The sequence below is a fragment of the Camponotus vicinus genome, unplaced genomic scaffold (genome assembly GCF_025532165.1).
Source record: "Camponotus vicinus isolate PSW18456_S1 unplaced genomic scaffold, iyCamVici1.0 SCAF_3, whole genome shotgun sequence".
NCBI classification, from domain to species: domain Eukaryota; kingdom Metazoa; phylum Arthropoda; class Insecta; order Hymenoptera; family Formicidae; genus Camponotus; species Camponotus vicinus.
Window position 1 is genome coordinate 17,668,502 of NW_028141967.1, and position 23,211 is coordinate 17,691,712.

The 23,211-nt window shown below is 33.2% G+C and overlaps 2 protein-coding genes across 5 annotated transcripts in view; one reads left to right on the forward strand and one right to left on the reverse strand.

Annotated features, from left to right (window-relative positions):
• LOC145969278 (latrophilin Cirl) overlaps positions 1-23,211 on the reverse strand; it is a 421,116-nt gene that overhangs the window by 340,329 nt on the left and 57,576 nt on the right. Inside the window, exon 1 of one of the 2 annotated variants that reach the window (XM_083095268.1) lies at positions 21,147-21,233. The exons of the other annotated variant lie outside the window; for it this stretch is intronic. The gene's annotated coding sequence lies outside the window, so the exon portion shown is untranslated. Of the gene's footprint in view, positions 1-21,146; positions 21,234-23,211 lie in introns of those variants that run through there. 2 annotated transcript variants of the gene reach the window in all.
• Positions 1-23,211, forward strand: part of LOC145969280 (uncharacterized) — a 183,359-nt gene that overhangs the window by 17,516 nt on the left and 142,632 nt on the right. For all 3 annotated transcript variants that reach the window (XR_014438000.1, XR_014438001.1, XM_083095273.1), the window contains exon 3: positions 18,746-18,916. Coding sequence is in view for 1 of the 3 variants with exons in the window: in XM_083095273.1 (XP_082951399.1) it covers positions 18,746-18,916 (171 nt within the window). In the remaining 2 variants the exon portion in view is untranslated. The remainder of the gene's footprint in view (positions 1-18,745; positions 18,917-23,211) is intronic.

The following is a 23,211-nucleotide window of genomic DNA, read 5'->3' on the forward strand; positions in this document are numbered from 1 at the left end:
AAACTCGATCGTCAGCAAGTATATCGGGGTTCTCGATTTCTTCGCGTTCGACGGGGTAATTAGGCCTCCTACGTTCGTCGCGGTTTCAATTTTAACAAACGTCTTTCTTCAACGCGAGAATGATCATTTCGCGTATTTTAAATTGGCATGCGATCATAAAATCTTCATAAAAAATAAAAACAATAATAATACAATTATTTTTATATAGAATTAATTATTTATTAATTTTTATATATCAACAAAAAATTAACTTTGTCTTAAAGAAGCCTCAATTAACGTCTAATTTTAGTTGAATAAATTTATAATCGATAAAAATCCGTTGATTGACGTTTGCGGGTTGGCCGAGAATAATAATACACACCGGTTTATAATTCATTGTAATATTTTGTTGCGGATGTGTATATACGTGCACTTTCATCTACCGCATGCGCATTGTTAATCGTGCAGAAGTGTGTAGGGCGGGTTGGTCGGAAGAAAGATATATTTACAACCTAGATGAATCAAATTAACCCGTTGCTATATATCACGCTGCTTGGGAATACGTCGGCATTTGCAATTTAATTCGGAGAATTATCGCGACGTATAGCACGCTGCGTGTTCGCCGAATGTAACATCATCTTGCGAGCAAAATGCATTATGCAATAGAAACGAAATAGCGGTAATAGGTTTCTCTCGAAGCGAATGTTAGAACATTAATAATGAATCATTTTGCATTGCGTATGCACAGAAATTTTTGTGTTTTCGTATTTTCCAGAAATTATCATTTAGCCATGCCGGAGATATTTCTTTTGGAGAGAGAATTTATTTGAATTAAACAGACAGCTTTAATTTTGTATATATATAATTTGAAGAATATATTTATTTATCAGATAAACGAGAGAGAAGGAGGAAAGAGCATTTTTAAAGTTTAATTTATCGAGAATAAATATTTATTACGTACTCTATTTGCTATATCCCATTTATGATTATTCTTTTATTAAAATTTGTTAAAATGGAAGAGATTTGAATCTGGAAAATATATCGTTTATAAATAAAATAAATCTCAAAATGTAAAAAATTTTACTTTATAACTTTTATTACTTAAATCCTTTTCCGAGAGAAATTTCCAAAGAATTACTTGACATAAAGATACTGTTTCATTTTCGTTTTATTAATTACCACATAAACAGATAAAGAATTCGCACCCATGCGTCCGATGAAATTTTTTCCGGAAATTCCACCCGTTGACTCCTTTTAGTGGCATAATCCCATCGACGACTCATAATCAACGGGGGTGTCTGATTACGGCTTAAAATATTTGTTAACAAACGTCCGGGAAACGGAACTCCCGGCGCGACGCACCTGGGTCGCAACATGGTGCCGCAACCGTACGCGTACGCAGAAAGTGCGTAACCAGCCAGCCGGGCCCCCGGTACGCTTTTCTCCTTCTCTCTCTCCCTCCCGGTCGGTCTAATAATTCGCGCCGGAATTATTATAATTTAATACGATACCGGAGAGCGTACATACACACACACACGCATATATGTATGCCGCCCGCTCCGCCGCACGAAGCCACGGCCATTATTCGGCGTGTTTGTAACCCGCGGCGACGCGTAATAAGCCGGCTTATGCCTGCGTATCTCTCTTTGTCGTGTACATGCACGCACGTAACGCGGCCGCGACACGCCTACCTTATTCTTCCCCTCGGCTGCACCGGCGCGACGTTGTACGTAGATCCGCCGCATCTGCCGGTGCAGCCGAGGTCGTGGAATCCGAGAGGCTCCGGCCCTTCCTACTCGCCTCTTTTTCGACACCTTCGTCCTTCTCCGTGCCCGTTGTCATCCTGTCGCCGTTGTCGTCATCGTCGTTGTTATCGTTGTCGCGTCGACGGATAAAGACCAGTTTAAATTGATAAATTCAAGTGTATAGTTTGATACCGCAACATATTTTTTACGTATCTAGATAGGAATACATCGGTCTTCCTGCCACGGCGTTTTTCAATACAGAGATCTCACGAACCGATAAAAGCACTAAATTCTCGTTACGATGATTTTTTTGTATTGAAAAATAGTAATATACATGTGCTATGCTTTTAATGTCCGACAAAATGAAGAGTATTATGTTATTCATTTTTTATTCGATTTAAAAATAATGTTTAGATCTTCGTTTTATAAATACATATAATTTTTATCAGTTTTTAAATAAACTAATTATTTGCGAAATATACTCTTCGCAAGTAAAAAACTTAATTATCTTAAGTTTATATTTTGATAATTTAGTAAATGAAATCGTTATATATGCAATTATTCGAAAAATTATTTTAATATGGCTAAACATTATAATGCTAAATTAATATTACTGTTTCTATTAGCGCTTTATGTGTTAATCAATTTTAAGTTCAACTTGTGATTTCCTCTTATATAGAATACAGATTTTAATATAACCTTAGAGCCGCAACAAATTTGCAAAATGTTTGCAAATTCAAAACATAGATATTTTGACGTTTACGTATGTAATACATGTATAAATAAAACGAAAAGAGAAAAGAGGATATGCGGATTTTATTCTCCAAGCATTACTTCGCAGTTTTAGCTGTAGCAATGAAATAAAGTAATACCTGTATATATCACGGGAATATATGTGTATCAGGAGGATAATCTTGCGCGGCGATCAAGGGGGCAGAAATTCCTGTTTTGGATTTTATTATCGATCGCCGAGAAGCACTCATCGATTTCCCCGTTACACCGTAATCATGTAATAACAATCATAGCGATTCTACTAAGGTGATCGTGCGCGCGGTAGCGTCGAGGAAAAAATTGATAAATCCTTCAAGTAGGCGATGGAAGCGAATTAAATTTTTATGAACGCTTGAATAGAGCGCGAGGGATTTATTATCGATCATTTCAATTCTCAACGATCTCTATCTGTTGAATTATAACGATCATCTCCGACCAAGGACTGGGAGCGAACGTGTTATAAGGGAAATATAAGCGGGATATATACAAGGTTCATAAATAACCGTTTTATTTGCGCGTTAACTTATAATTATTTTGTATTTTTTAAACATTTCCATCATTAGTTCAATGATGAACGTCATTAGGAAGCTGGCATGATGAGTTTACGATTTTAAATCCTATTATAATTTGTATCGAAACTTTAATATTAATGGATAATTAATTTATACACGGTTAATTTATATATCATATTAATGGAAACAGATAATGTTTTTAGATACGATGATTTTGCATATAATGAGTTTCGATATTCATTATAAGATGTAACCACTAAAAAATTAACGAAAATTATTATTTTTTTTTGTAAGTTATTGTAATAATTAAATTTGCAATATTCACAAATTATATTTTTACTTTTTTTTTATTACTCGTTACTCTTGATATAAAGTTGATATTGATATAAAGTTTGACGATACGTTCTTGTCGAAATAATTTTTAATAGTATATATCGATTTATCTATACGTTTGTGTCTATGCGACGAGAATAAATTTCATCGCATGATAATACTCTCCGTCGTTTTTCACTGTTTTCTCCACATTTCCGCCATAGCATATGGAATGCATAATTATTACAGTATGTCTCTCCATGCCTATCACGGTATTAATATTCATAAGGAGTCGATTTATCAAAACGACTCTTTTTCTTCCTCATCTCATGCTTTGCTCACACTTGTTTAAAATAAATTAGGCATCAACATTAAAAGTTTATATGTATATTTTATCTCAATCTATATATATCATCCAAATATTTCTATTTAATAATACATATAACAATTATACAACAGATATTTTGCAGTAAAATTGACAATAATGAATTGACAACGAAATATTTTGATAAGAAAGTGCACATTATATAATATTGTATTCGTTTATGCAAACTTATTTATTTTACACGTAAACTCACCAAATATTGCTGACAATGCTTGCACGGAATTAGCCTGAAAGTTTGTATTGTATTATTTGAATCGCTTGAAAGCTATAGTCAGCTAACATAGCGTTTCAATATCGAGGATTGCTAGATCCGCCCGAACGCGGCGAAGCGGTCTGTAAAATCTAAAATCGACACCCTTCGTTACGAATCGGGCGAGAAATACGGCGGTGGCATCTTCGATATTCCCATAGTAGCAGCCGAGAGGCAGCGGACTGGGAAACAGATTGTATGGCTCAAAATCAATAGGCACCTGATTTATTCCCATGCGCGTACCCCAGCATCCTGCGCGCCGAAGCGTCCTGAGTGAATTTATACGTATACAGAAGTACACGCGATGTACATCGCGATGTCTATACTAGAACTTTACTTCTTCCTCGCAACATTGTGCTCCGAAGTATTAATAAAACTTTAATACTTTAATACTACAGAAATATCGCTAGCTTATTAACCATAACATATTATTTTAAAGATACCCATTTTTACTTTAAAAACATAATTACTAATCCAATTAAAATTATGGAGAACTTGATGACTCATTCTAAGAGACTTTTATGCAATTTGATATTTTCTTTGCAATCGAAAGAGAGTGCGACTTATAAATGCGTTTCTTTTTGTGAATCTAAATTCAGCATTAATTTTTTCTTAAAAAAGAAATAATAAAAATCACGATCATATTGAAAATAATAATAATAATAATGTAATTAAAATATATATGATATAATAATTCTATATATGTGAAAAATGTTTTTATAATTTTTTTTACTTACCGATTTTCTACAAAACCATTTAAACATTGCGACATAATCAAAAGACAACTTCATTGCTATCTCATTAAATTTAATTAATCAATTTAACGTTAATAATTTTATCATCGCGATTTCACATTTCTTCGATGCGAAGAAAGGCTGACGGAGCGAGACATCGCATCTTCTTTTATCCGCGAGATTTCTTATTTTCAGCGGCTACTCCGGCGGATCGCATGCTTCGGCCATTAATTGAAAGCTCCGCCGGAACAAAAGACCAACAGCGCGTCGAGCTTTGCCCGCCGCCACCGACGCTGGCGGCGGAAGAAAGCTCGTTTCAGGTGAAACGAAACACTCATTGTCGAAGTCGGAACTTCGGGCGATTCAATTATTCCTTCTGTTAGGCAGTCGGCGTCCTTTAAACAGATGCTACCTCTCTTCTCTCTCTCTCTCACACTCTCTCTTGTTCGAGATAATTAATCGCAATTATTTCTAATTGGTGGAAATTAAAACGCCGCGTTCTCTGATTCTTCTCTGTTCGTTTCCTTGTCGCGGTTTAAAGAGACGGACTGGAAAAAGGAAGTTATTTATCGGTCGAAGGCCCGAGGGGATGGACAATCGTCGTTAGAAGGGGACTGTCGCGGTAAATATACCCTCGGTTGCTCATTATCGAATGTCGCTGACGGAATGCAAATTATTAAGATTGCAGACTGTCTCGTCGCCGGAATTCCGCGGCACGTTCTCGTTATTTCGAAGATTTGAGTGATAAGCTGAATTAGTGCGTTTACAAATATCATTTTCGACAAAGCACATTGATTTTGATGTAAAGAGTTATTGAATACTATTATGCTAACTTTTAAAAATATTTATTATATTGATTCCTTTTAAAAATGAAATAAAAATTAGTATTCTTTATTTTTATATAGTTGATATAAAATATAAAAAGTTTTTCCCAAGTTGTGTTTTCATTTTTAAATATTTAATTTAGTATTATTTATTTTCTTTTCAACAAAATATTTTTGAGAAAACTTATATTTATTATATTTATTAAAATATAGGAATATAAAAATTTATATAGAAATTATATAAAAATTCAAATTAGCTAGGCTAATGTGAATAAGTTCATTTTTTGCGATTAAAATTAAACGCTACAAGTGATTTCTTATTTGATAAAAATTGCAAATTAAACCATCGAATAATCGTTATCAACATTGATTTCCATTTTTGAAGATATGTGATATAGAATAAATATGGAATCCACGTTCGAGAGAATAGATTGGATAATAATATCATGAATCTTTTAAATGAAATTAAGATATGTCATCGCTTATAAATTTTCAGAAGTAATTTATAGAAAGTGGATTACTTCATAATGAATTAATAAATGAAATTAACCAATCAACAGATGAGATATTACATTTAATAGTAATATATAAGTCCTATCCAATAATCAATTATTCATCAATTCGCCAATTTAAATAGAAATTTACTTAGTATGTATAATAATAATAATATCATTTAGTATGATAATTTTACGAATTAATATTAGATATCCATTTGCTACTACCATCTGAATATACAGTCTCTTGAATATATAAATATGTATCTCGCATAATATTCTAAAAAAAATATTGTTATATAGAGGTAATTTATGAATCGTCGTGAACTAATATAATCGAATGAAAAATTATTATTTATTATTTATATCTAAATTTTTTTAATTTTGATTTCAACAGCGCGCGTTTAATAATAAACATTATTATCGTGATATATTTTTACATTCTTCATTCTTGTAATTATTAAGGATCTTGTTTTCTTTCAAGTTATTTTTCAATAGAATTACTAAGCAGTTCTTTCAATAATATGTCCACCAACATATATTCACCTTTAGTATCTAAGCGTGAAACTTCTATTATTCGATACCGTCGAAGAATTTTAATTCATCCCGAAAATTATGGCACGAGTATGCGCCCATTTGCGCCGTCGCTTTTGCTATTCTCCTTTCGCCGGCCACTCATTATCCTTATACCTGATCATTTTTTCTCTCGCCTAATCGCTTCTCACGGCCAAGTCACGAGTAAGTCGCGCGCGAGGCTTCACTGCGTAAGGCAGTAAAATGCCTGTAGGTTGCATAGATACATCACTAGCACTATTGTGTCCCAGAAAGCTCAGAATTTCAATTACTGTAAATTTCTAATCAATCTTGATTTTACTTTCTCACCGCAGAAAACAATTATCTTAGATTGCTATGGAGATGAATAATGCAAGCAATTGTCATTTAGATAAATATAAAAAATACAAAAAACTATATTTCGAAAAAAGAGAAATTTATTTATATATTTCAAAAAAAATTTTGAAAGCTTTAGAATTATTGAAAATGCTATAATTATTACAATTAATATTATTATCAGGGAGCTTAAAGGCTCCTCCTACTAGTTTGAAAATCCTTACTTTTTCTACAAAGAGAAAACGAGTTGTTACTTTATATTATTTATCTTTCAAGAAATGTAAAAATATATTATCTAAGATAATATATTTTTATGCAAATGACAATAACACGTCCATTTTAAGAGGTTACAAAAATAAATGCAGTAAGCGATACTATTATGATTTGTTTGACCTCAATATAGACGTGTGTAACATCCATCTTAGCAACAGATGGATAAACTGACAGCGGGATCTGGAATCCTGTCCGAGAGATAGATGAGTAAGCCGAACAGTTGAGTAATATTAAAGATGTTTCGAGTAATAAAAAACTACAGTGAATGCTGCCAATGTTTTATATTTCCGTAATTTCAGATCCATGAAATAAATCATAGTTTTGTATCCGTATATCATCCGCAAGAGATTAATACATACACACTACATCTTTAGACTTTTATATTTTTATTATCTTCATAAATGTACCTTTTTTAAATAAATTATATATAATATCAAGTATTAATAAATTTTTCATATTTTCATTAAATTCAGTTAAGAGAAATCCCTTTTCCAATACATTTACCTATAATAAATATATTTACATGACAACTATAAAAATATAGAGAGATAAAGAGAGAGAATATTTATTTTACAATTAAATAACAAAAATGTAAATAATGTTATATAATATATTCAAATAAAGCATACATTCAATATAATCAATATCGCCAGAATTAATAAAAATTGCATACAATTGGTAGACATTCATACTAATTACTCGATGACTTATAGTCGATTTATCCTCGAATTACCATAATCGTGATTATCTAAGCTAAAATTTGATGACAAAATAATTACGCAGAATCGTAACGCGATAGCGACCCGGACGCGCTTCGGGCGACGATTACCCCGAGGATTCGAGGGGGCCTGTGATCGCCGAGAGCTTCTAATGGCTTGGGATATTATCGAGTAGCTACCTAAGGCCACGATCACGAGACTCGGTAGCCCCGTGTCGGCGTACAGATTGAAATCCACCCCTTCGACTTCTTTGTTCTCGTTGTTATCGCCGCTCGTGCACGGCACGAAGCCGCTGGTTATTAATACAGCATGGCTCGGGCAACTTTGAAAAATGGCCACCGGCCGCCGATGATTCAGAGTTTTGCGCGGGACTAGGCGGGTGTCGTGCTAACGTGTGTGTACGGTCTTGAGGAATATACGCTGTTAAACAGGTGCGCGTTCGCACAGAAACATGCACCTCACGACGCTCGACGTCGGGACGCGGAAAGATACGCGGATCGTTGATCGATGGGTAGAATGCATTAATCAGGGGATGATGAAAAAAACAACTTAAATATTCAGCGGGTCGTATCGGGACGTAAAGTATGATGTATCCTTGCTATAGCGCTCTTTAACCAAGCGGAAACACGCTTTTGTGAAAGAAATTCACCCTCTATTGTTTATTAATATTTAAATTTTTTATTAATATTTAAATTATTTTTTCGGATATCGAATAGACTTTTGGATAATCAAATACACTTTTAATGCGATTAGAATACGATTGTATCTTTCTGTAATTTAAATCTATTTCAAGCTCAAAAACATTTTGTTAACCCATTTAGACCCCTATGTACATAATTATGCACAAAAACTTTAAAATCATGTGAAATAGTTATTTTTTAGAATTAGTTTCCCTGCGATCTCTCGGTGGACTAAATAATAATAAAAATAATAATAATGAAAAAAAAAAAATAATAATAAAATAATAATAATAATAATAATATATAATTTTTTACATTACCAGAAAAAATTCAGGTCTGAATGGGTTAATAAAGAATATATTTAACAGTTCAGAATATTACTTAGATTCTGAAACACAACGCACACATGCACGCTTATAAATTTATATTCTCCGATTCGCGTGCGCAGTATTTTTTGATACCCCCATCGTCCCACGACAATCGATGTCGATGCCGCGTGCCTCTTTCGTTTCGTGCGCCCGTTGCCAATATTTCACTCACGCTCTATTTATTTAGTCCCGACAGTGCAAAAGTTCTCATACAATTTCCCAACACACTCGTCGCATCCGCCCGCGACACGTTTTCTCCCATCTCGGAAAGAAGTTCTGAAAGACTACCTTCTCCGAGTGAAATGTATAGAGCGTTTCAATAGGATGTTTTTAAAAGTTTTATTTATTTTTAAGTTTTATTTCTTGATACGTATATACGATATTTAACGTAATTAAAAGCCGGATTTTCCTGGGTAAGATGATGTGTTGGAGGGATCTAAGGATTTCTCGGCAATTAGCTCTTGCGTAAGACTCTCTTGCTCGAGCAACTTTCCCCATCCCTTTCCCATCTCCCATTTCTCTCATGGATAGACAATCTTTCCGCCATAGAATATCTTTAAAACATTTCGTATTTCTTTAACACGATATATTTCGAAACTTTCCATCGGTGCATCTCGTCTGTCCAATCAATATAACTTCACAGATTGATATTCTTCACAGATATTTATATCAGAAACGGAGATACAGTATTCCGTTTGATGTCTTTCTCTTTCGGTATTATCCTGTGAAGGCGGTTAACGGGGATGACTATGTTAGAGGCCGAGTATAGAGAGGGGACACAAGGGGGCACGACTAAAAGAGAGCGGGGTGTAGGAAACGACGGATTACAAGAAACATCTCGGGCGCCTCTAAGCTCGGTAATGCGAAAGCTGGAGAACGAGGGCTCTTTGATAAATGCGAAATGTACCATTCGAGTTTGTTATGGTCTCGGCAATCCACTATTTACGGCGTTTTCTTTGAACTTCCGGGATAAAGACGCGCCTACCGTCGTCGAGCTCTAAACGATGCGGTTGCTACTTGAATTACGGACTCTTGAGAAAAACACAGGAGGAAAAATATCGCGAATCAAATACGACGATTTGTAGAATCTCCTTAGATCTTTACTCAGATTCAACGAATTCGATAAGGAAATAAACTAATTAAGAATTATATTTTCACATAAATTCTAAATTAATAACGTATGATTATAATTTTTGCTTAGAAATAGAAGGAAAAAATAAAACTTTCTGAGATATTTTAACTTTATTTTATAATTTATTCTAATATAAAACATTGATTTGATCCTGATATAAAACAAATATGATTTTTCAAGATTGTGAAAAAGGAATTATATATAAATTTTTGTCAAGTATAACACACACATATTTTAGCTTTCGTAAACTTATTTCAGTCTTCGTGACAAAAGCTATTCGAGATGTTACTCGTGACAGCCAATTGATCATCGATCCAACGTTAAGAAAGAATATTATTTTTGAAGATTAAGAATTTTTTTGTTCACACTATTCTCTTTTTTCACAATCAAATAAATTACATTTCTTTAAAGAGTCTCAATCAAATTTTACAGTCCTTTTACAAATGACGCGATTCATTTTCTTAAAAATTTTGTTTTCTTGAAAAAATCTAAAGTAAAAGAAATTAAAATAAAATAGAGATTTCATGGAGAATTTTAATAGAAATAATGGTAATGACTAAGCAGATATTGTGTTATAAATGTGTAATAAATGTATATAAAGATAATGAGTCATGCATGAATAATTATTTTTCTCAACCATGTTCAAATACATATTATATAATACACATTCACAATAAATTACAATCTGAATGAAAATATTAATATGCAATTATATGCGCATATCTGCGATTATTTTAACTTTAATTTAATTTAATTTAATTTCATTGATGGTAAATCGAATCAAACTTAATCAATGTAATAGAAATTCCTCATAAATACACAGTATGATTCTCTCATGTAAAGATATCCGACATATTTGAAAATAGAATTATCAATCATTAAATATTTAAATATTAGATCGAAAGAATGTTGTATAAAAATATTTTTTTTCGAACATATACTTTTCTTAGATGAATACATTAATTGTTTTAATATATATATTTTTTTCTCAAATATAATAATTTTTATTTAAAACCAAATGCTGCATTTTTTACGTAAAATAGTTTGTATTAAAATATGACAGTAGGCACTTATTCTTACTTAAGAAACTTCTAATTAATATTTAATTGCGCAATGTTATCTTTTCCTAGACATTTATTTTACCGCATGTGAATGGACAGTGATGAAGTATTACACTGTCGTGCGTAGTAAGATTTATTATTTTCATACGAAAAACAGCGCGGACATTCCCGATATCGTGCTAGTCATATAGTCGCATGGGAATGCGAAGGGTTAATAATGGTAGCGTTAAGTTATATGTACATTGTTTCTCGTTATCGTCAGAAATACATTTTCTTTTTTAAGCGCACGCAATCGGCCCATTTGAGGGCGCGATCTTCAGTTTTATTCATCCAATATGCTATCATATTGACTTGGTATTCTGCGAACAATTAGTAAGCTATTTTTTATCGAAATCCTTTGATTGCACAAATTTGTAATTAACAAAGGATCAATTATTTACTTTGTCGTTATCCAGTAATTATGCGAGGGAATATATGTCACAATTATAACAAATAACAAATACTTATGTAAACTTTATTTATTGTCAATGTGCTTTGCAATTTGCATAATATGCAATTTATATAATTTATACAATTTGTATAATGCTACATATTCAGACTTTTAGAATATTAACGAAGTATTAAATTGCAACTGCATTTTTATATTATTAATTATTTAAGACAATAATTTCAATAATTAGGTTGTATAGATTATGTATAGAAAACAATTAATCACATAAATTTTAAAAATGCTCATGCATAAAGTAGATAAGTGGCACCAAAATTGCATCGAAAATCCACGAACAATTTTGAAGAATTTATCCGATCAAAGTATACAATTGGTATGTTTACTGCATTTCCGGTTGCAACTCTGATTACAGTTTTTTTTTACGTGTACACGACTATTCCGTATCTTCGTCGAATGACGATTCCGTGCCAACTGCAATTATAATAAAAGCCACGCAGTTGCCAATCGAATCAGCAAAGTCCGCCGGTCAATTTCCGTACGGGATAAAACTCTGCCGTTTTAATCGGGATTCCAGGAGAATTACATGCACTTCGCGATCACCCTCATTCACTCGCCCGTCCGGAAAATTTGCATGCAAGTTCTTTTTTGCACCGGAGTTGCTGCCGTGCGATCTTGTGCATTTTGCGGCGCCGTGCGACACCGGCAATCAATCATTGCCCAGAATCGCGAATGCATCGCGGATTTGATAATTTCCTGTTTCCTTTTTTTCGTCTTTTTCGAACGACGTACACGACGAGAATCAGATTATTAATTGCAGTTTTGCATTCGATGCCGAGATCGATCCATTTATTCTCACGACGTAATGTACTTTTCTGGAAATTTGTGTGCACGTTTTTTACACTGTGGAGAAAGAGAAAAGGAGAGAGGGAGAATATAACTTGAAAAGCAATGAAAAAAATGTGAATTATTGATTTTAATAATTTTTCTCTTACACAGTTGATTTAAACTACATTGAAATATTTATAAGTATGATTATTATCAATTTCTAATTATTTAATTTTTATGTTAAAGACTTTTAAAATTGATCTTAAAAAATATGAATACCATAATTTACTAGATTCTTTATAAATCTCATCTTAAAAAGAGAGAGAGATTATGTAGTTAAATAAAAAACATTTAAAACCGATTTTTATAAAACATGAATACCACAATTTACTAGATTCTTTATAAATCTTATTTAAGAGAAAGAGAGAAATGCAGATGTCGGATTATAATTTTTAGATTACAACGTTATTACATAAAAATAAGTATGTGTGTGTGTGTGTGTGTGTGTGTGTGTGTGTAATAATTTTTCAAAATATAAAATCTCAAATTAATATTTTATACGAAGTAGAAGCCGCAAGTTCATGTGTAACTGCGTCGCCTCGCAAAAATTTATTACGTGATACATGAAAATGGACGTTACTTTCATAATCAGCGCTCCTGTGTTATATGAAATTAATGATGAAGAAAGCTTTTATATATAAAAGTTTTCATTTTGCTACAGAGCCGTGTAATCTGTGCGAGGCGATTTGGTACGCTCCGCTTTGCCCTCTGTCGTTATCGCTATCGAGCTTTTCAGCGAGCTTTACATTCGTTTCATGACACTCTTCAAGGCTCACGAAAGCGCGGGCAGCTGAGCACACGAAACCAACGACGACGATGACGACGACGGCACGTTATATCCGTCGCAACACGACGATATGTATACCCACCGTGCTGAGTACACCGGGTATTAATTACGCCACGTCGAAAAACGTGTATCAAGATAATGTAATCCCACTTTCCGCAGAACGCAAGTGGAAACGAACGCTGCTAAACAGACCACGGGCGTCTCTGCGTGCAGAAATTAATGTATACGTGTAAAAATTAACGGCATGTGAATAATTGCGTCGCCAACGATAAACTTGGCGAAAAAAGATATTGCGGAGTTAAATTTTACGCCCACAATGTGTTGGTAAATATATATATACAGTGTAAGGTAAGGTGGAATATATACATCTCCGTTTTAATTGTGTGTATCTAGCAACGATTATGTTACTCGCAATCTGTGTGCCACTAAAGCTAGCTTGACCAAATATAATCTTAATAAAATGTTTATTTGATTCTGTTTTAGAAAATTTTTAAGAATTTTATATAGGCATATATAGCGCTGTCTGAGAAAATCTTTTTATATATCTATTTATATATATTTTTAAATTATATAAAATATTATTGAACCGCAATAAAGATTTTAAACAGATTAAAGTTGATAGAAAATTGTTTAATTTGTGTAAAGTTAATAAAAATATTTATATATATAATTATATATATGTATATAAATTAAATGTTTTTTAATTGACTTTAATTTATTTGATCAAAGTTTAAAAATACTTTGTATAATTTAGAAATATATAAAAAGATTCTCAGGCAGCGCTATAATAGTTAAAATGGAAATTCCTATGTAAAATGAAAACTGTATAAAGTTGACTCACACAAATGAATATTTTATTAGAATTATATTTGGATTGTCAAGGTAGTTTCAGTGGCATACAGAGATTGCAAGTAACATAATCGCTGCTAGACATTTTCGCTTCATTGTGAGTATTCGTTCGCGAAACTATTTTCATTCCTGGAATGTCTTTTCTATTCCCGACAGCGAAGCAACGTTCCGGTTATGCCGTCATAAAACCTAGCACGTCGTCTTCATCCCGTTTAACAGATTTGCTCGCGAAATGTGTGTCAGAAAAATATTCCGCTATTGCCGAGCGAACATTTTGCTGAATATACATCAGCCAGGTGTTTTCTGTCTTTCGGACCTCCAATATAGTATCAAATATTCCCGAATCTATCGAACGCGAGAGCTCGTTTATTTATAAATGTTGCTTTGTTTCGATGAAACTTTTTTTATCGTCTGTTTTAATCCGATCTCTGTATATAAATACATATTATAATGGCTCGAATAAAATCCGTTTTGTCGAACGAAATCATTATCGGCCTTCAATAAACAAAGTCGGAAAATTGCATGAAATATTCGAAAATTATTCGCTTTTTCTACGATCCAAATCCAATTTAAATTTACTGATGCACGAAATCTGAATTTTAAACATTCACAAAAACGAGCTTTGTCCATTAACAAAGCTTTCAATGTTATATTCTTATATATACATTGTTAGGTTTTTTAAAAGACTGCTTTTTATTTTCCGCAGAGAGATTTCAAAGCAACCGTAAACTGTATTAGTAACGCATCCTAAGTTTCAGAGACCTTTTAACAAAATATCGTTCATATAGATGCATTATTGTCTTCACAAATACGTTATAAAATTACGTCATCCAAGGATATATACAAGAATATAATAATATGATATAAACCGTATTTTCTTTCAAGTACTTTAAGTAATTTATTGCAATGAATGAAAAAGATGTAACAGAATTTCAACATACAAATTAGAATTGACGTTCTGTCGACGGCTGTTAAAGTCGACAGTTTTCTTAAATACAAATGCATTTAGTTTTTACTTTGAACGCGCATAAACACAACTAATAAAGCGATACTAACATTGATTGAGAGCGACAGTTACCAGTTCCAACATCAAGATTTATTTTCAGATCGCCAGCGAATAGCGTCAGCGAATGTGATAGGACGACATTTAGATAAATCCGTACGGACAAGGAGATGTAGCGTGCACACGATTATCGATCAGATTTCACGTCCTTCGCGGATCTATCTCCCGTATTTAAATCGACGCGGAAGAATCGTTAGCGGCTTTCGCCAAGCACGACCGTACTGTTAGAGACAAACAGGGTCTCCTGTTCGTCTAATTAACTAATCGTAGATCTCATCAGTCTAATCCTTTACAGTCGTCGTGATCGGAATCGGGTATATCTGCAAACAAAATCGCCGCGAAGGGAAGCGTTTTTGCGCTCAACTCGAGAGAGAACCCGTTATCAAAACTTGCGTTTTATATTGGTTTCCGCTTTATTGAACATCAAACAGGTTTATCCGCGCTATTGCAAAAACCTCGAAGAAGATTATCCGAACAGGATTCAAGGATCTCTCATTAATTGCTTGATATCTCGAGAAAAATAGAATCGAGGAATTTAAAAAAAATGAGAAGCCTGACAAAAATACATTATAAAGTCCTCTAAAAAATCTTATCGATAAATTTTTTTAACATAAATCCGCAATTTCAGTTACCTGAATCTCGTTGTACCAAGAACATCGACAATTCTCTTTGATGCAGTTATTGCTATGTGTGACAAGAGTAGCTATTGCTTGGAATATATTTTCGACGAATATATGGTATTTGACATTCTCTAACCGTCTATGAACAAAAAGGCAAGAAAACGGAACGCACGTGACGCGATGTAAAATACTTCCGTGAATTCGACATAAATTTCCGGGCCGCTCCACGTGTTTTCATGATAGCATCCGCTGCGGGTAACTCGCCCGGCAATCATCTTCTAGGCACGATAGGTACGTAACCATGTACGTGTGGGTGGCGGAAGAGGAAGACAGGGAGGGAGGGAGGGTAGCAGATCGGGACACACAGGGGTGCTGGACGGAAGAGGTGCTCGAGGTGCCACCGAGGCGCGGCAAGAGCAAAGAGACATGAATATGTATGCACCGGGTGGCAGCCGAGCGCTAAGATACGAGCACTATCGCGCTTATTCATGCGCCTTTTAATATTTAACCCGCCGGTTTACCTGCCCCTTCGCGAACACATTACTTTTCTAATGCGCCCTACGCCCGTTCATCAAATCTAAATTTCGCGTAGAAGAAGAGTCTAGAGCAAAGAACTGCCCGAGGATGTGTACAAATTATAATCGATTACGAAATTTTAATTCAGCTCAAGTGAGTTTAAATTTGAAAATCATATTTTTTGTAAGCATTAAATTTTTATTTTAAATTTTACAAATTTTACTCTGTTATAAACTTTTCGCGTGTCCTTGTTGGAGTCATTTTCACAGAAAGTAGTACAAATATTCCGATTTTATATTATGTTACGATTTTATACTTGTTTGAAATGTGGATGGACATGTTTTTCGTGTACATATTTATCACTAGGGGACATAAATCATCATTAGAGATTATATGAATTCAGCAAAATACTGCAATTACTTTCAGATGACATCTTTTCCTCTCGGAGAAGATTTCTCGAGGCGCCTTTGCGTCGCGACGCAGCGGCTCTTTCTTTCTTCCGAGCGATGCGCAAAAGATCGCGGCGGCTAACATCGTTGACCCGCGATTAGTAACGGCGAGTAAGAAACGTACAAGCGATCCTAATCAGTCGTCACGCCTGTGCGTACGTAACGACATCGTTATCGGTGTCTCTGTATACTCCTGAATCACACATCGTTCCCCCCCGCGCACCTTGTTATATACGTTTATACGGCTCGCACCGTCTCGTTTCTCTCTCTGTCTCTCTTTCTTTCGTTCATCCTCTCTCTGTCACTCTTTTGACAATGATTACGGTCGTTTGTCGACACAGAGATTGCTTCGTCACCCGCTCATACCCGCGCGAGAGCGTGTTTGACAGCGCTTTAGTCGTGTCGCTTTTGAATCACGGAGAGAACTCGACAGAAAGCGACGTGCGAGGAGAGAAACTCGCGCGAGAACAAGTTGAGAATAGAGAGGGTCCCTCCAGGTAAGTCGTTAGATCGGGATAAACGCCGAGCACAAAAGTTGTAGGTACCGTATCTGCCATACGCTCTCGCGAGAGTTAAAAAATATTGACGCAATATTCACAACGCGCGAAGTGCACAGGTTTTGCTTTGAGATCGGTATGTTATCTTTTGTATCGAGATGACATATGAAGGAAGGTAGGGGTTAAGATACTGCGTTTTTGCGTGGAATGTGCATTATTCGGATAATTGTAACTTTAAAGAAACTACACGAGTCTAACAATATTTACTACTTACAAATTTAACCAATATTTATCTCAAGCCTAATTAATATTTATAACTCTTTTAAATCTTGGTTCAACAAATTTAATTATAAAAATAATTTATATATATTATTATATATAAATTTAATTATAGAAATTATAGAAAAAAATGTAGGTAAAGAAATTTTTTAGACCTACTTCTAAATAATGTCTCTCAAACTATGATCTCTCTATACATTTAATATCTCACAGATTGCAATAGTAGTGTTCGATTCTGACATATGAAGTAAAGTAGGGGTTAAGATACTGCATTTTCGCATGGAATGTGCATTATTCGGATAATTGCAACTTTAAAGAAACTACACGAGTCTAACAATATTTATTACTTATACAAACTTAACTAATATTTATCTCAAGCCTAATTAATATTTATAACTCTTTTAAATCTTGATTCAACAAATTTAATTATAAAAATAATTTATATATATTATTATATATAAATTTAATTATAGAAATTATAGAAAAAAATGTAGGTAAAGAAATTTTTTAGACCTACTTCTAAATAATGTCTCTCAAACTATGATCTCTCTATACATTTAATATCTCACAGATTGCAATAGCAGCGTTCGATTCTGGCATTCTTATTGCTGCGTTAACCTTTTCGCTTTATCACGCGATGATTTACCGACAGATATGTGTGGATGGCATATGCGTATGTATTGTATACGCATTGCATCATCCTAACGCTGCATCACGATGCTTGCATACTATGTTGCAACGGGACGCTAAACAATGCTGCGATGTTCGACAACGAACACATGTCCTGTTTGCTCTCATGTATTATATAGGTTGATACATATATATCCGAGAGGGAAAGTGCAATACGTAGGTTGCAAAGCGTTAGCGCACATATCAGGTTTGCTTAAATTAATTTAAGACACAAGTTTTTTCTTCTCTTTAAAATTTGATGAGATTTTAGAATATTCTATATATTTTTGACACTTATATTATTGATCTCAAAATATTATAATTTTATTAAGGTATATTTCTGATGCTCTGGCAATCAGAAATATATTTGAAATATTCTAATTTAATAAGTGCATTTTCTATAAAAATTGCCACAATTTAAAAGAAAAATCTAAACTCATATATGGAATCTACAAATTAATAAAAGAATCTACAATAAATAAATTATCTATAAAAATAATTAATAAAAGAAGTTGCTCCAACAATATGATCGGTTTTGTTTTACGATGTTTTATAGGAGGGGAGATACGAAGCGGTTAGCGAAAGGCAGACACGAACCTTTACAACTAGCCCTAAAGATGTACGACGTACGGTCTCCGCAAAACGCAGACACTGCTGCATCGTTGCACCACGATGCGGTGGAGATCGTGTGTGACAAGCTAACCACGTGCACGCGGGCAACCTATGTGTAAGTATGTGTATGTCGTGTGGGCAGGACAATGTTTTCATTAACTGAATACATGGTACAGCGGGTCGACGGCCCGTTCAACATCGTTATACCGACAAATAAAGGACGCGGAAGGAGCTTTTCGAAATTTCCAAGCGAAATCCGCGCGGGAAAATCCAACGCCGCGTGTTCGCGTATAATTGAATTGTTCCTCGTCTTTCACGGGGAACTATGTATGTCGAAAATTTTCACTTGATTACGTCTGTTATGAAGATTTTCAAGAGCAAAACTTTGTTCTGCGGAAAACTTATATTAACAGTAATTTACATAAACTGATGGAGAGATTTGCATTTTAATTTGATTTAAAATAATTTTTTGGAAAAATTAATAAGCCACAGAAATAAAGCTGTACGGCACTTGTTCATTGCAATTTTGTTTCGATATTAAAACAAGGCTCATTATCGCATAGTGTTATATTGTGCACTATATTTAGTCATATTTGATCGAACTTTTCCATAAAATCACGCTAGTTTATCATTTTGTCTTCCATTCTTCGATGGAATGTCATGCACGGATTTATCGCTCGTCGTCTGACAATACGCGTGTGTAACCAAATACTTGCGCGTGCGGAAACAGCGCGATACCGCTTGCGCGAAATCCTCGTGATCACGTTTCTTCTTTTTAATAAACCGAACGCGAGCACGCGCCGACTCGGCTAACTAAGACGCGAACGTGCCGCTCCGACGATGCGCCGCGTTATCAAGCGACTCGTTCGCCGGCATCCAACATGCAAAAAGTAATTATGCTTGCTCGGTGTAAAAATAAAAATGTGCTCTATTGTTGAAGTACGTTCCTTTATCTGGATACATATCAAACTCGATGCGTTGAATTTAATTTAATTATATTATACAATATGCGTAAAATTTGACGTGTAAAATCGTACTCACAATTTTCCTCACATATTTCATTTCGAATAATTTATCGCTTAATGAAAGAAATAAAAAATAGATTGTTCATCATCGTTTAGTAAATAATCGTTTTTAGAAGGATGCCGTTTGATTTATTTTATTTTGTGATTCAAAAGATACGACTATCGCACAATAAAATTGCATAAAGTGGTCTTAAAGTCGCAGCGAATTTACACGACCAAGAACTCGCAATGCGACGGCCAGTCGCGGCTCGGGGACCGCAAATTTCTGACGGCGAATAAAAACGCGGGAAAAGTGGAGCATGCAAATATATTCAGGCGAACGCGCGCAATCCCTAAAAGTTTTGCGCATCGGGGAGGTTAGTGGCGGCAGAGCGAGAGGTAGGTTGCTGGGAGGATGGAAAAACGACGGACATGTATATGCACGGGTAAATTAAATATACATGTTGTGCAAATAAGACCATCTAGCGACTCGTTTTATCGTCTTCTTCTGCTCTAGTCTAGGCTTCTCGCTCTAACTTCGTCAGCGTCGCCACGTCGCAAGCTAGATGTTATAAACGGAAATTCTATGTGGATTTCGTCAATTTATTGTGAAAAATTTCAAACATGACGAATCATTAATTATCGTATTTACACTTGAGAAAGTATCTATCTATGTACATAGCAAATTATTTTGTACATTCTGTAATGTACGATTTTTAAGAGAATAATATACATATTTATTTAATATGCAGCCATCTTATTTTGACTGGCTTCTTCTTAATTTATTTATTTGCTTCGAATAATTGAAGAGAATTCGAATGTACAATTGTGTACATTGTACAATGTATAAAAATGTGATAAAGTTATGGATATTTTAGTATATTACATTTATATAAAATAATATATAATAATAATTAATTATAATAATTTGTGCAATAAAATGTTATTAATTTCGGGATTTATTTATGATATATGTATATGATGATAAAATTCAAGGTGATTTAAGTCATTGTATCGCGAACTGTTTCATGTTGCGATAATGGCATAGATTTTGGCCTAGCGCAAGTCTAAATGCGCCCAGATCGTAATTTGTGGCAGCCATTAGAGGGATCGACCCCTCGTAAAAGTAATGATCTTAACCGAAGAACATCGTAAATGGGCTACAACGCTGATTGAATGAAAATATACTTGGGTCAATCAAGTTCTGTTTCGAATTGTGCATCTAGATTCTATCTACGAACTACGAACTCCCCTCAGAATCCTTCATGTCAATCGTTCATTATAGGTCATGTAACCGCATTTCGTGCAATATGCACAATAGTATTTGCTTAACATAGTTACCCAAAAGCTTAAGTCTTCAGAAAGAGATAGCGTAACAGCACAGTAATGAAGCGCGCGTGTTTCTGCAGGTTGAGAAGTGATTTTCCCCCTTTTCCATACCTAAAAAAAATATATAACTGCATGAATATTGTATTTTTCGCTACAACTTATCAACTAATTTTTAATTAAAGTAAATCATGTCTGTTTTACATCTTTTTAGATATATAAATTCACTCGCGTTATTTGTTATTATAAATTGAAGTGTTATACTGTTCACACAAAATAATGACATAGACATATAAAAATTGAAACATCTCCTAGGTAATAAAATTAATTATATTTTTATGACATAAAGAAAATGGATGATGAAATTTCAATCATAATTAAAATGAGAAATATTCTTCCAATATCGTGACTGTGATAAATTAATAAAAACGAGCGACATTGATCTGTGTGTTATGTGTATGTTTCATACAGAACAAATTTATTTATAAAATTGTATCATATCATGCTTTTTTTGAATATTTTGTTTTTGAAATTGCTATCATAATTGCTTTTATATATATAAAAAAAAAAACATGTTAAAATTGTGCTGCATTCTAAATATAGCACAACAGTCGTTACCGACTTTATAATTACCAAGCCATCTATATCACAATTAAATCAAAAAACTAAATTCAAGATTAATAGCAGTTAAACAATTAAACAGTTAATTTTAATTGTTTCAATTAAATTAGCGACATATAAAGAAAATTATTTTTTTATACACATTCGATTTTATCGGTGGATGAAAAGAACAAAAAAATCCTAAATGTTCTTTATTAAAAATCATTTATTGTAAAATTACATTAATATATTTAACGATTATAAGTCTCTAATGTGGCAATTGACTGACTTAAATATCGGTATATAAAAGAATGTGATATATTAGATACAGAATTTGTGATATATTGAAGATATTAATATTTGTTATATAAGAAATGACATCTCTAATTTCGATAACAATCTTTGAGTGTACATGTATGCGCCCGTGTATGTATGTGTGTATAATATTTCTATATAAAAAATTTCTATATAAAATAAAACTAGTCGATTTTAATTTAACTTTTCTTTTTCCGGAACATAAATAAATATATATATTTTTGAATGCGGAAATTACGTGAAATAAAATAAATATAATATCTAAAATTATTTATAATCTATAAATAAATTGAAATAAATATTTTATTTCAAAATCAAATATTTTATATAAACTAGAGAGGAAAAAATTATAGTAAAGTAACTTTCAATTGATACAATTGACTAAATTAATTAATATCCTGATTTCGATATAGATAATACTTTATTATATGAATTTAAAACATAATTGTAATTAAAGTATGATCCAATTTTTTAATGAAACTATATCAATACATTTATATGATTTATAAAGGAAAAAAAAATCAATATTTGAAGTGAGAGTTTTAATTATTTTCTGGCTTAGATATTTTTGATAAATATCTAAAATCAAGAATATCTTTAGTAATCATGTTTACGTTAATACTTATTAAAGCCTATTTGGAGTATGTAAGCTCGTGATATATTCAATGACGAAGGACTAATATTGCTATACTGGGCAATTACTGAATATATCCTCAATGATTAAGGGGGAACCATTGACGTAATAATTGACATATACCTATGTAACTATTGAATATATATCCATTATTGGATACGAGCCAAACATTTTGCAATATTCACATGTAAAATTATATCCAAAATTATATAGCAGTGTATTTCAAAAGTATAATACTTTAGCTTATAAAGATTTCTCAAAAGCTACATGAAAATGGTTAAAATAAATCTTTGTCACGTTCCGAATTATCTATTAATGCTAAATTTTTGATAGAATTGAGTTTATTCATGATATTTTTATTCGTGCTGATGCATTACAGATATTATTGCATTTCCAATATGACAAATGTTTTTTTATATGCATGCCGAATTTTGTATGAGATTATTCTAAAAAGTGAACTTTTATGCAAAAAATAAATCGTGTCTCGATTTTAAAACAGGTTGGATAAAAAAATTTCAGACAGACGAAGAT